Source organism: Lithobates pipiens, unplaced genomic scaffold (assembly GCF_037356315.1).
Source record: "Lithobates pipiens isolate NorthernLeopardFrog02 unplaced genomic scaffold, aLitPip1_a1.2 Scaffold_8, whole genome shotgun sequence".
NCBI classification, from domain to species: Eukaryota; Metazoa; Chordata; class Amphibia; order Anura; family Ranidae; genus Lithobates; species Lithobates pipiens.
The window spans coordinates 481,160,377-481,175,675 of record NW_027507903.1 but is presented as its reverse complement, the minus strand read 5'-3'; the positions used below and the strand labels follow the sequence as shown (position 1 = coordinate 481,175,675).

The 15,299-nt window shown below is 40.0% G+C and overlaps 1 protein-coding gene across 24 annotated transcripts in view; it reads right to left on the bottom strand.

Moving 5' to 3' along the window:
- Positions 1 to 3,228: 3,228 nt before the first annotated feature.
- MICAL3 (microtubule associated monooxygenase, calponin and LIM domain containing 3) overlaps positions 3,229 to 15,299 on the bottom strand; it is a 299,572-nt gene continuing 287,501 nt past the window's right edge. For all 24 annotated transcript variants that reach the window (XM_077468826.1, XM_077468846.1, XM_077468830.1 and 21 more), the window contains 3 exons: positions 11,378 to 11,477; positions 8,878 to 8,951; positions 3,229 to 7,662 (listed from right to left, as the gene is read on the bottom strand). In XM_077468826.1, the coding sequence (XP_077324952.1) occupies positions 7,478 to 7,662; positions 8,878 to 8,951; positions 11,378 to 11,477 (359 nt within the window). In that variant the 3' untranslated portion in view covers positions 3,229 to 7,477. The remainder of the gene's footprint in view (positions 7,663 to 8,877; positions 8,952 to 11,377; positions 11,478 to 15,299) is intronic.

Here is a 15,299-nt window from a genome sequence, read left to right as displayed (position 1 = left end):
ATACTCATAAGATTAAAGATTTTATTTCCTGTAATACAGTAGGTGCTGTTTATGTTTTAGAGTGTAGTTGCGGTCTGCAGTATGTAGGCCGCACAAAAAGGCCTTTAAAAATTCGATTGAAAGAGCACATACAAAATATACAGAAGGGGTACGATAAGCACAATGTCTCTAAACATTTCGCGACTTACCATAATAGAGACCCCAAGCATTTGAAATTTTGGGGTATTGTCCCATATGTTAGACACTGGAGGGGAGGGCACAAGGTGAGGACTCTAAGTCAGATAGAGTCCAAATGGATATATACCCTTGATACCTTTGCCCCCAGGGGATTAAATATAGAGTTCGACTTGAACTGCTTTATTAGCGATTTTTAACCCCCTTTTGATATAACTTTTTATGTGCGATTTCGTGCTATGGTCCCTTTATCTTCTGTCAATATTTTAATTTTCTTATATCTTTTAAAATGATTTATCTACATACCGTCATCTTAATACCATGCGTTTTTAAACTTATGTTCCTATAATTTTAGGCTAAACAATTTTATGCGATTTTATGTATTTTATATTTTTTAGCTTGCTATGTTTGTATCACATGCCTAGTGTGTACGTCATCTCCGTGCCTCCACATTATGTGTGTTTATAACCTGCTCAGTAACCTCCCCTTGGACTTTATTTTAAAATTGAACAATATTTTTAAATTGGTTTTAATCACCTTTCCTGTTTCCCAAATACAGCTGTGTATGTATAGCTTTTTATATCTACCGATATAAGATATTTTTCCCTTAGCCATTCTCTACCTCTCTCTGCTGGCCCAATAAGATTGATATCTATTGAGGTTTCCGCGTTTGGTGGGGTTTCGTACCTTATTTTTAATTTTAGTTCTATGGCTATTTAATTTAATGCTCCATACGTCATTAAACCACCAAAAACATGGCCACTTACATATCTAAAATTGAGCTCCAACAAAATGGCCGCCGGACGTGCTCTATTGCTTCACAGCAGTTTAATAACATATAGCACGGTCTGTCCGCAGCTATAACTCAATCAGTTCGCCACACTTAGTATAATGTTTGGTCAAACCTCCCCCTCCCCCGCTCTTCCGTTTCGCCCCTGCATTTACTTTCCCCGCTGCGCTGTTTAATGCTTTATTTAGATGGGAGGTCACCCAGAACATCCAAATTCATTCGGCCCGCCCCCCACTAGCATTACTATGGCTACACAGCAATGCATTAGCATACTAATGAAATGGGCGGCGTAGCCCCGCCCAGTACACCTATAAGTCACTTCCTGTACCCTGTGTAACTATCCCAGTTGAAGTCTCCAAGACGTAACGCGTAGGAACCCGGAAGTGACGTCCATATCCGGTTTTACTCTAATGCTGTCTGTCTGATGTGTTTATACCAGCTTCGTTTGTGAGTAGTTTTAAAACTTGTTTAATAAAACTTAGATGTTTTAAATACTACACTATGGCGGTCTCCTTTAATCTATTCCTTTGAGTTTACCTGCCATTCACGAGGAAGTTAGAGAAGTCTCCCAAAGATTGTGTTACCCTGCCGTTTTCAGCAATCATCCTGGTGATCATCATTTATATTGCTGTTTACTCACAGCAGTGAGGTAATTGCATATTATTTGCACTCTATTGCACGGATCATCACGGATGGATTGATTGCCCAGCACGTTGCACATTTCACTTAGTGCATTTACCGAATTGCATGATCTGTCTGTGTATGGGACATTTTATCTCCAATCACGCTGGTCACTTGAATTGAACATTTTATATTTGTTTGTTATTTAGTACCTGTATTTTATACATTTTTTAAGTATATCCACTCTTTATATGTTTTTTAAATTTTATATGACAAATTTGCGTTTTTTGCACATTATATGACAAATTTGCGTTTTTTTGCACATTTAGTCACTTTATGGTCCTTGCACCAGTTATCACTTAAACGTATACTCCAAACTTGTCTTTGCTTCACTATATACATTTTGCAACAAGTTCACACACTGTATATATGTATGCATTTTGGTCTTTATGACAAATTTGCGTTTGTTTGCACATAGAGTCACCCTATGGTTTATGCACTAGCTATCACTTTTATGTATGCACAGAAGCATTATTTGATTAATTTATGCACAGTTGCACTTTGTATTTTTTAATTGTACATTTGTGGTTTACTACGATTATTTTATGGTTTGAAATTAGCGCATCACAACTTTTATTTTTATAGCTTGAATATGTTTTGGTGAAAACCAGAAAAAAAACAAAATTGTGCCTGTGTCCAAATATATATGGACCTAACTATGTGGCAGCACGGAATAAAGCAGACTCCGTGCTGCCACATAAGCTTACAGTCAACAGGAAGGGGTTTGTTATGTTTATTTATGCAGTTATATGTATGCAATGTATATGGCGATGTGCTCTTTGAGACAAATGTTGCCTTTTTTTTTTTTATAAAGTGAACTGGTGACTATTTTTCAGACAGTATTTGGATTTATTTTTCCCATTGTTGAATTTTCTCTCTTGGAGGGTAACTTTGGAAGTGCGCTTGTGTAGTTTGTCCTTGGTATGCTTCAGTGGTGTGGGCTTTTGCCTTTAGATGTTATAACTTTCTCTGCTCTAAACAAATCCAAGAAATAGTTTTTTGTTTAGAGTTGAGACAGGATACAAACTCCATCTTGATCTACATTAGCCCATCCGTATCTACTGGCAAAGGAGGAAATGCTGTTCTGCATAGAGGTAGTAGAAGGGCTCACTTCCCCCTCTGCATTTAGGAGAAAATTAAAGCATCTGATCTGCTTTTCCCCTCCTTGATGAACCTGAGGCAAGAAAATTCCTGGTGAACAAGGAAAATGACGTGAAAATCACAATATGACTGCGATTCTACTGGCAGTCCAAGGCTGCCATTTTTTTTAGCTGATTTAAAGGAAACCCATTATAAGATGGGTTTCACACACAATCGAGGAAGTAGTTTATTTCTTAGGTTTTTACTGCTGCATCCCTTTAGAGAGATTATTTACTTCAGTAGAGTGGGGGAAGGTTCTCTGGACACCTTGTGAGATTTGCCCAGTGGGGACATACACATCTTAAATAACCTGACAGAGGTTCCAAATCGTACTTACCTTATCTGAACCTGGAAAGATTTTTTTTTGTTTTTTTTTGATAAAAAAGGAAAACCACACCTTTATAAACAGGTTTCCGAAACCCAATAAAGACACAGACACAAAATTACACTTTTGAACCTTTTATATATAAAAACAGCAACTCTTCTTTCAAGTATTAAAAAATAAGTTAATAGAGAAGAAAAAAACGTGAAAACAGTGTCTGAGCAAACTGTTGGCTGTTTAGACGAGACTGCCGTGGCTGTGATATGGGAAATAAAGGTCTGACAGTGACCATCTGGGTTCTGAGGCGCCATCACGGGTTGTGATGATATTGCCCAGATGGGAGCTGTCGGAACATGTGATGTGGCCCCTTTACCCTTCCAGGAGGCCATGCAGATTTAACTCTCGCTGTCCCTGGAAGAAGGGTGGCAGAGCAGCACAAAGAATGGCTTCTCAACGCGATACTAAGACATCAAATATACAGCAGATAATCTGTTAACAGCATAAAACCTCTAAATAAATTAATATTTTTAAACGCACATATAAGAAATCCCATTCCAGGGGCTGGTGATCTACCAGCTTGAAGCCTTCCTCGTGCTTTAGAGGGAAGAAGATTAAATTGAACACTTAACTCCTCCCCTGCTAAAGCCTCAGCGCAAAACTTTAACCGCCTCCAACCAAATCACTGCACATGTGGAAGCTGCAAGCCAATCTGTCAAGAAGAGTGGGCGAATGTGCTAACTACTGGCTTACCAACAGGAATGCCCATGTTGCCTTTACATGCTTGGTTAATCACCAAATTTATCCTTGATTTATGTCAGTTATTAAACTGACCAAAAAGTTTCTCTACACTCAATTGTACACTTTTTTTGGCATGTGTTCATGCCAATAGCAAAATATTTCTACAATGAGGAAGGATGTGGGTGACATTTCAAATGTAAATGAACTCTTTGGTGAGTACAATTTGTACATACAATCTCTCTATATAATACACACACACATTTTGGAGGAGAGTGTCTGTTGGAATTTGTGCCTATTTGTGAGATCTGATGCAGATGTTGGAATAAGAAAACATGGCTGATTAACTGGTGTCTTAATTCATCCAAAAGTTGTTCAGTAGGGTTGAGGTCAGAGCTCTGTGGAGCCACTTGAGTTCCTCCATACAAACTAGTCACACCGTGTCTTTATGGAGTTGGATTTGTACCCTGGGTACAGTCATGATGGACCAGAAAAAGGCCTTCTTCAAACTGTTACCAGAAGGCTGGAAGAGCAAAATTGTCTAAAATACCTTTATATGCTCTAGTATTAAAAGTACCCTTTAGTGGAGACATCTGGATTAGTTAAAGAGAATACAATCACTTTAAAGTTAAAAAATAACAAACATGTCATACTTACCTGCTCCAAGCAGCCCGGATCCTCCTCTTCTCGGGTCCCTCTTCGCTACTCCTCTCCCTCCCTCCCCTTGAGTGCCCCCACAGCAAGCAGCTTGCTATGGGGGCACCTGAGCATAGGATGCATTAAGATAAAAAACCTTCTGCCTTTACAATCACTTTAATCTTTTAGTTTTTTTCTGGCTCTGCACACTGAATAAAGCGGACTATTATCATCCCGATTTTTCACCTTCACGCCAAGTAGGTCTAATCACATTATGCTCAGTGTGCACAACAAACACCATTGAGAATTTTTCCCTAAATTATAACAAACTCTTTTGTACAAATCTGTAACTTTTTATACAACATTGAGATTATTGTACTATAAACATTCACACCACGATGCAAAAAACACCCAGTCTGCTATCAATCTGAGACTATTTCTGGGTTAAACTGACTCAAGGACAAAAAGATTAGAAATGAATCAGCACTGAATTAAGAGGAAAAAAGAAACTTCTAACTGAAACAGTTTTGCATGGTTAAAAACTTTCTTCTGCTTGCTGTGATTTCACTGAAAAAAAAACCAAACATGTTATATCTTTTCTCTCTCCATTTTTTATGTGTGTTATGTGTGTACAAATCTTTGATTTACACATTAACATTTAATAAATGACAAAGGATTGTCAGGGCATTGTGTTGGCACACACCTTCTACTGTGATGGCACACATATCTGGAGAGATAACATTTGAAAGTTTACTTAATGTAAGGTTCACATATTTCTATCATTGAATTACATTTTACAGATTTGTAAATTCTCTGTTCCGTGACTGCCCACATGTCATTGCAGTCACTCAGCCTCCCTGTTCAACAGCTGCTCGGGCCCAATGAGGAGTATAAGTCAGACTGGTGGAATAGAGAAATCTGAGCAGCAGCAGCAGCAGCAGCAGGGTAATCACTGTTTGGCATTGCTAGTGGGGTCACTACAGACAAAATCCAGAGCGTGTGGTGTATAATTATATCTGTGTGCCTTTAAGCATGTCAGTGCACTATTAGCAGCTGGGATTCTTACCCAATGGCATTCTATGCTGCAAGTGAATAATCTTCACCAATTTTATGCAAATCATTTTTTACTTAAACAATTGTCATAAAAAAAGACCCAATGTTTGGGGGGCACATGCTACGCAATTCCAGTCGTCAGAAGAGCCAGTAACCAGGTTGATAATGGGGAGACTTTCTATTGAGTTTTATGAAGAATTCTGTTTTCCCACTCAAAGTCCTGATATTTCTAAAGAACTACAAACCCCAACAAGTATTTCTGGTTTACTCAAGAGCCACAGAATACCCTGGTGGAACAGAATCCCAATGTGCAGTGATCATGATTTGTAAGACGGCGACCATATTTTATCACCAGCCCCATTTTACGCACAAAACAAAGATACTGAGTGCATGACAAACAGATCCGCAGCAGTTACTTTAGTAAAATATGCTCTAACATGAACTATGAAGGTGTGTATGGCCCAAAATAATGTGTGCAGACATTCAATATTATCATACATTGCAGCAGGCTTATTAGAATTAGTAGAAAAACTTTCCTCCCACAACTAAAACCAACCTTGGCTCTCCCTATCACCAGCTCACTGTATTGCTGTTTAAAGTTCCACTCCCATTGGCCAATAAGCAGCTCCAAATCTGCCCCACCATCCCGCAAAGGGGACTCTTATTGGGTGAACTGCTCATCTTGATAGCTATTATTTTGTCACTCAACAATGATGGATGTTCGAGCCCAGGATGGCTAGAAGCGGAGATATTTTAACACATTCGGCAGCATAAGGAGACTTTAAAAAAAAAATAGCAAGAACATCTTTGGAGATTAAAATAAAATATTAATATAGCAGGTGTGGCCTGAATTCAGCAAACCGCTGCATAAGATCAGGATATAAGCAACTGCAAAGAAGCAAAAATTAGACCACAAAGAAGGCGGATGTACTTCAGGATAAAGGGACTCTCTTGATAAGACAGGCTGCCTATGCATTGATGCTCATCCCTGACACACTCCACCGCCATCCTGTTTGTTGGCAGGAGCCCTGGGTATGGTTTCTGGGAAACCTGCATGTCTGTTTCAGAGCTTACACAAAGTTAATAACCTTTGTACTTCCTCCAAGTGACAACATTCCCTCCCCCATACCAGGACAGTGGTCCAACAAACTGAACAGCGGAACAGAATGTTAACTGGGGAAGGCTTTCAAGAGAACTTAAAATAATCACTTAAAGGTCTGTGATTGATTAGCCTTTTTCTGATTTAAAATGAAAACTTAAATGAAAACAAAACTTTTTTGTCATTCAGTGTAAGTTACAATCTGTGAGTGTTTGCATATACATTGCGGGCAGTTCAGAGTTAAATTTTTTGGGCTACAACATTACCCTATAATCATGCAGATATCTCCCCCCTCCTCTTATCAACGCTGAACAATTCCGGGGCAAATAACAAACACCAAACTTCCTAACGACGCTTTTCCTTCCATTTGGAAACAAACTCAAACATTGAGAAACGCACGTTCCATTAAAATCCATTGGGAGAAAGACTAAACCAGAAAAACGTAAAGGAACAGCCACCTAGTGGCCAAATGTTCAAAGTGCAAGTGACACTCACTTGCGTTTTTGTCCGCGGCGCAGGACAAAAAAGAACAAGAAAAGAACAAACAAAAACCTCTTGAGTCGGTGGGAAGGATCACAAGTGGCCATGCACGGCACCGCAGAAATGGCAGCATAATGTAAACCTGATTAGAAACTTTTCAGTGTCGCACTGGAAGTGAAACGTCCTGTCTGTAACAAACGCTATCTCCCTTTTAAACGTCCCTCCATCGTGGCGGGCCCCGGAAGAACCGTGCAAGGGTCTACAGGTTCATGTAACAGCTCCATTGAGCAACCTCTGAGGTTCTCTGCCCACCTTCACATATAAGACGAATGAACCCCTCCATAGTTAGGGGACAGCAGGGGAGACCTCAGGACCAGTTCATGTTATAACCCTTAGATAACATGACTTCTTCTAGATCTTTGTCCTCCTCTTTCTCCCGCAGACGCTGCTCCTCCAGCAGCGCCACTAACGCATCTCGCTGCTCCACAACATCCAGCATCTCGTTCAGGATCTTCTTCTCATCTGATAACTCTTGTTCTGTCTTTAGATTGTCTGCAAAGACAAAGAAAAAAAAAAACAGTTGTGAAAAGGATTCTACACCACTGTTCACCGCACAGCCATTGGTAACTTTTCCATGAGATATAAGAAGCCAGTATATGAGTGGAGTGATTTTGGGGAACTTGACCAACCTGTACCGAGGAGTTGTCAGATTGTTGTCTTTCTATACCTGACGCAGCAAAGAACAAGAAATTACACTTTTAACCAGATTAAACATATGGAGGCATACTACCTCCATCAGCTGTGATAAAGAGGAACTGCAGTCTGCTCACATAATTTGTAATAAAAACACCTTTACCATTCTGAAGCTTCTCTTCAACCACTTTGCATATTATTTTATATATACCGTGATTTGGTACTTGCCAAATATGCTGCAGAAATCTCCCTCCACTGAGTCTGGCTGCAATAATTTTAACTTTGGGCAGCTGCTGCCTGTTCACCTACTGGATTTACAGAAACACAGAGGCACACCTTCAGCTTGGTTACTCTCATTGGCCCTCTTATGACTCACCCCCCCTCCCTTCTTGGCAAACTCTCATGAAAGTGAGAGAGGTCATAAGCCTAGGCTTTTTTTTCCAGACAAGAAACAGGAAGTGTACTGTAAAAGGTAATTACTAGCAGAAAAAAAAATGTTTTACTATCCAAAATTAAAACAAGGGCAGACGATTTAATAGATGGAAAAATGAAAAAATGACTGAAGTTCCACTTAAGTTCACAGCTTTGACAGAAACTTGTGATGGGAGTTCCATCACTATTAGTACAGTTGTTGCATCGAAAGCTGGTTCAAAATTGCATGCTAATAGCCATGTATGCAGCCAGCAGTGACACAAAGGCTTTGTTCACACCAGTGCGTTGCGGGACCACCTGCAAAAATCATGCGCCTTGCTGCAACTCACAAATATGCATTACCCTCTTGCAGATCCACAGCAGTGCATTTTTTAATGGCACCTCCACCCATCTTGTGAACACAATACCATGTGTTTTGGTGTGGTGCAATTTCTAAAATGTGTCAGGCATTTTTCTGTGCATTTCCTGCACATAAGGCAGTTCACTGAAATTAATGGGCTTCTCTAAACGTGCTGTGTGGTCACACAAAAAAAGTGTGTACACTTAGTTGCTCTTTCTGAGGTGTGAACAGAGCCCAATTAAAACTTAATAAAGGACAAATAAAACACCTGAACTTATATCTTATCACTGAGCACCACTCACCCTCCACTGCCATGCGCTCTCGTAGCTCCTGCTGTAGTCGGCTTTGTCTATCCTCCAGTTCCAGCTCACGGGCACTAAAGACACAATTTGGAATTAAATTATATGTTTAATTAAATTTTTAGCTCTTCTGAATTAACATGTGTTCAGAAATTATTTGATTTATACACATATGCACAAGGGATCTTACTTTCTAGGTAAAATGCAGTGCCTTCAAAAAGTATTCACACCCCTTGACATTTTCCATATTTTGTCATGTTACAACCAGAAACGTAAATGTATTTTATTGGGATTTTATGTGATGGACCAACACAAAGTGTCACATAATTGTGAAGTAAATGTGGAAAATTTCAAGGGGTATGAATACTTTTTCAAGGCACAGTAATATCCAGTGAGAGAAAAAGAAATTTATCGTAAATTGCGTGCAATTATGTCTTAATTTCACCACAGTTTTCTCTAACTACAACACAATTAAAGTATAACTTGCCAAGACACCTTTTTATTGTTTTTTAATGAAGGGTTAGAACCCCTTTTAGGTGTTTAGAATTGTGTCCCTGCTTGGTAGATTCAATCTCTATTGTTACTGTCCACTAGTGTCAACATGACAAAATGTAATGGTAAATCTAAAGTGTTGCACCACAGAGACACCTGTTCCAGTAACAACGGTCTACACTGGGACAGTCCCTCAGGTTGGAGAGATTTAATCTAACTTCCTGTTGTATCTCTGGGAAATCTCCCCAATGTGTCACAAATAATTCAAAAACGTGACAGGGATTTAACTCTTCCCCACTCTATACAAAACTAAAAGAAAATGTTTTAGCTGGAGTTATATCTATATATGTTTATAGCGCAAAAAATAAAAACGCAGAGGTGATCAAATACCAAAAGAAAGCTCTATTTGTGGGGGGAAAAAAAAAGTAGTAAATTTTGTTTGGGAGCCACGACGCACAACCATGCAATTGTCAGTTAAAGCAACGCAGTGCCGAATCGCAAAAAGTGCTCTGGTCTTTGGTCAGCAAAAAGGTCCGGGGCTTAAGTGGTTAACAAGGTGTATGTGGTTTTCATTTGGTAAAGTCCGTTTTTTTTCAAAATTGGATGTTAAAAGCAAATTAAATTTTCATTTTTCAAGCCATAGAATGTAGTGAGAATTTTCGCACAAATGTTTGTATGAACGTTCATTCAGAAATCTACTAGTGTATGTCCAACTTTATTGTACTTTGTACAGAACGACCAATACTGATTGTAAGTGAGAGATAATAATTTCAGCGGCCCATTTTTGCTTTTTAGCTCCCGAGTATAAAAACAGAAGATAAGCTGCCCACTGACCGATAGTCAGGGGAATTTTTTTTTTTAAAACTGAAGGAATTGGACATTTTAGCTTTTGTCAATAGGTTCAAAATTAGGTTGACAAAGTGAAAATCACCTTTAAGCCTGTCTAAAAAAATCACCCAGGCAAACCACTACATGATCAGGGATTGTGTGCTTTCATAAACCCACTCAAAAGACATTTACATCATTGTATTTATATGTATATGCTGTATGTGTTTGCTTTGATGGTGGCTACAAAGTGCTCAGACACAGTGCAGCAATGACTCTTCCTGCCCCTTAACTATAAGATTTGGAAAAAGCGTCAGTCTAATTAAAGACAGTTTACATGCAAACAGAGTAAAAACGGCTCATGTCATTAACCGGCTTTTCGCAACACCCACTGGGGCTGTTCATGTGACCACAGAGCAGGCAGTCCCACCCACTGAACACTCAAAAAGTAGTAATTGCATAGACTCCATGGGAGTGCAAAATCTGGTGCAGCTGTGTATAGAAATCAATCAGCTTCCAGGTTTTAGTGTCAAAGCTTAAAGGAGTTGTAGAAGTTTTGTAGAGGCAGATGTTTTTTATCTTAATGCACTATGCAGCCCCCCCTAACACTTACCCGAGGTCCCTCTCTATTCAGTGATGTCCACGGTGTCTCATCTGTCCAAGATTCTCCCTCCTGATTGGCTAAGATACAGCAGCGGCACCATTGGCTGCCACTGCTGTCAATCACAGTCAGCTAGCCAATCAGTGGAGGGGGGAGCGGGTTGGAGCTATGTGTCTGAATAGACACAGGGAGCTTTGACTCAGCTCGGGCGCCCCCATAGCAAGCTGCTTGCTGTGGGGGCACATACCAGAAAGGAGGGACTAGGTGCACAGAAGATGGACCTGAGAAGAGGAGGACCTGGGCTGATCTGTGCAAATCTACTACAATAGGAAAAAATACGAGACTTTACCATCACTTTAATTGAATAAGCTGAAGTTACAAGCTGATTGGCTACCATGCACAGCTGCACTAGATTCTGAGTTTTGGTAAATCTCCCCTACGTGTCAGAAGTGACAGCAGGGAGGACTGAGAGGACGTCTGCTAGAAGAATAAAACCAATCAGGAGATAAATGGGCTATCTGCCGGTCAAAACTTAGATTTTTGATAATTATGCTGCATGTTAAAAATGTGCATAAGGTAACTCACAATATCATTAGCTCAGACTCGTATCGGACCAGCGCGTTCTTCTCCTGCACCAGGCGGAACCACTCCTGCATCAGTTTGGGGTCATCCTTCTTGCCCATCCCTATGAAAAAAGAAAAGCGTCAGAGCAGGAAGGCAGGACAGATGGCAAACAATACAATGCGGAAAACCAAAAACACGAAGCTGAATGGGGGAGGGTCTGCTCAAAGTTAAGCACACAGGAGAGGGGCGGTGCCAAGCGGGAACCTGAACCCACCCACTCAGCCATTTGAACTGCTATCTGCAACAAATGTTTTACAAATGCCAGGAACACTTCCTGCAGTTTTGAGTGGGTGATCCATATGAAGACAGATCCTTCATCCAGAATGACCAAACACCTGGAATTTAGATGGGCTCTACTGAGCAAACCGCTTTATTAACTTTTTTTGTTTTTTTTAGAATTTATTTGCATTTTCCCAAGTTTGTTTCCTTCGCCTTTTTTCGCTAAGTTACCACTAAGCTGCATTTTCTAGGAACAGTTTTACCTAAGCAGAGACATTGGCCGGCACGATTGATTGAATAATGAATGATTTTGGCATCATTTGCTACAGAACTTTTCCCCAACTGTCCCCCAGCCACCCCCCCCCCCCCCCCCAGAGACCAGCATAGGTTGTAAAATGGGTCAGAGGGATAGTTGGCCAGCATGTGGGGTAGGTGCACAGAACCCATTGAAGACAAGTACAAATATATCTATGAGTTATCAAACTAAAAATAAAAGGTCATCACACTGCCAAAACCCTCCCTTATGCTGCCTAAACATTTCCCCTGTAGCTCCCAGTGCTTCAAAAATGGCAACTTGGCAGCTTTGTGAAATGCAATCAAATCTGATTATCTTAAATGAAGAATCTAAGACGGCTTTCACACCAAGCTGCCCATAGGTTCGGCGGTAAAACGCCGCTATTTTTAGCGGCGTTTTACTGTCGGATTTGCATCGCATTTCAGCCGCTTTTACCCCCACTAGCAGCTGAGAAAAGGTTAAAATCGCCCGCAATAGCGCAGTTTTGCCGGCGGTATTGCAATGCTGCCTCATTGATTTCAATGGGGAGCAGTGGTGGAGGAGCAGTAAACACACCGCTCCTTCACCGCTCCAAAGAAGCTGCTGGCAGGACTTTTCCTGACGTCCTGCCAGCGCACCGCTCCAGTGTGAAAGCCCTCGGGCTTTCACACTGGAGTGAATGGAGCAGCAGTTTGAGGGTGGATTGCAGGCGCTATTTCTAACGCTATAGCGACTGCAAAACGCCCTCGGTGTGAAAGGGGTCTTACACTTACAATCTTATTTCTGCCATGCAGGAAATTACAGGAAAAGAATATATAATCAGACTTCTGGCAGTGATAGAGCACTGAGAATATATAATCAGACTTCTGGCAGTGATAGAGCACTGAGAATATATAATCAGACTTCTGGCAGTGATAGAGCACTGGGTGCAGCCAACAATGGTATTGAGAAAAGAGTGCTGTCAGTCCCTCCTGAACAGATACAGAGGAGAGAATATGTGCCATCCCCCTTATAAATCACAAAATACCACTATAATAATGGATGAACAACTACTGAAACCAATACACAGTTAACTGAGCTCAAAAAGTGTAAAAATCATGTCCATAAATATAAGACAATTACGGCTGTGCATCCCCCCTGCTGGAAACAATGCGGTTGGTTTACCAAAGGAAAATTCACTGTGCACTTCAAGTGCGCTTTGAGGGGAAAATCTGAAATGAGGGGAAAATCTGCTGATTTCTATCATCTAATCACGTGCAAGCATAAATTCGTTTTTTTATTTTCCTTGTATGTCCCCCTCAGAGCCACAACGACTGCACTTCCAAATGCACTTGTAGTGCACAGTGGATTTGGAAAAAAGAAAGGAAAAGTAGAAGTGGCATTACCCCCTAGTACATCAAAATGAGGAATGTGCTGACCAAATTCCTCTATCTAAGGGCAACTTCCTTAAATTACCTTAAATTGCAAGAAATAAAGATCCTAAAAGCAATTTTTTTGTGTTATAAACCAAAATTTTGTGTTAGACCCTCTGTCGGGTGTTAATAGAACAGTGATGTATGTGGTCCTTTAAAGATGTGAGCAACCCTCGTGCCTCTTCAATGACTTTTCTGTTTTTCCAAAAGTCATACTTTATGTAAAAATGTGTTAATAGTGTTAGACCCCCCTGGTGGGTTTTTTGAATGTCACAACCAAAAGTTACTTGAATAAACCAGACAAGCTCTGATAACATAAAACTATAAAGTAGTTATAGACTTTCAGACATAAAGAATTTGTAAAATGTAGAGAAAGAAAAAATAAAAATAAAAGTAGAAATGGTGCTGCCCTCTAATAGATTTGAAGTGAAGGGGATACTGACCTACTTTCTGTATCTGAATATAAGGTCCTTAAATTGGATTAAAATGGTGGAGATTATTTTTTCATGTTTAAAGCCAAGTGCTGTGTTTGACTCTCTGTTGGGTGTGGGAAAAAACTGTGTTGTGTGTAATTCTTTGGAAATATAAATAACATTCGTGACTTCTCAGTGCCTTATTATATTTTTCCAAAGAGTGTGCTTTGTGTGAAAAAATGTGTTGGGTGTTAGACCCCCTGGTGAATTTTTGAATATCAAACCAGAAAATACTTAAATGAGCCAAAAAAGGCTCTGATGACAAAGACCTATGGTACCATAAAAAAGTGGATTTGCCTTTAGTAAATAAACCCCAATGTATCTTTCCTTCTGACAAGCCACAATCCACCTCCATGATATTGTGTACAACTACCAGAATGACTTGCCAAAGTTTCATTACCTAAGGAGGCGCTTCACACTGCGCTTTGGGCAAAGTGCAGCTAATCTGTGGATTTCTTGCGGGTTAGCTGCACTCTCCCATAGACTTCTATGACGTCCTGCAGTTTTTTAGTTTTTTTTGACATCCTGCAGTTTTAGTGCAGTTTCAGAAAGTTTACCAAAGATGCAGCATGCAGGAAAAGCTATGGGAAAACATAGCTAACCTGCACAAAAAACATGGATTATCTAACAAAAAAGACTGATGTGTTCCTATCAAGACTGGTAGGAACCAGAAAAACCAAGTGAGTGTCCCAACATACGATGTGAAGATAGTAAATTAGTTTTATTATAAATATACAAAAAATATCTATATAGACAAAATATTCCACAGTGGGAGGTAAAAATATGTAAACACCTGCAATTAAATAACATCCAGAAATACTGAATCAAATGTATTCTAGATATAACAACAGAAGGACACATATACAGACAACATAAATACATAGAAAATATAACAGAGCGTCCGGATGCCAGCAATCTGTATGTGGGTGTCACTGTCACAATAAATGTATCAAAAATGTAGCATGTTTATGCAAAAATAGGCAGTGACATCCACACAGTGGTCCCTGGAAGGCTCGAGCCTATTGTAAGCGGTGAGAGATAAAATATAGGGGAATGGGGGAAGGTTAAAGGCTGCGATATACAGCGGGTCCTGTAACTACGAAAAATCTTTATACTAATGACTCTTTCCCAAAGGTGCTGGTAGAAATATATTCGTAGTATTGAATTGTCCTCTAGGGGATAATGTTCATGTACAGGACCATACGGGGGCGGAATGGATTGCAAATATGAAGGGATCCGTCATAGACCTATAGATGGATAATGTCGTAGTAGATATATATTCACCATCCAAGTGTCAATCCCCAACACATTGGGTTATAGGTAGTGGTATCAAATATATCTAATGTAAAGTCAAAAAAGCACGCTGGATTACAGCAATATGTGAAAAAGAAAATATGCCATACGATACCATATCCTCAGTGTCTCGGAGTCCAATGTGTAACATTTCAAGGATGGTAGGGCCCATGTAACTGCTATATCTTGGCTCCCTGAATGATGATGGAGCC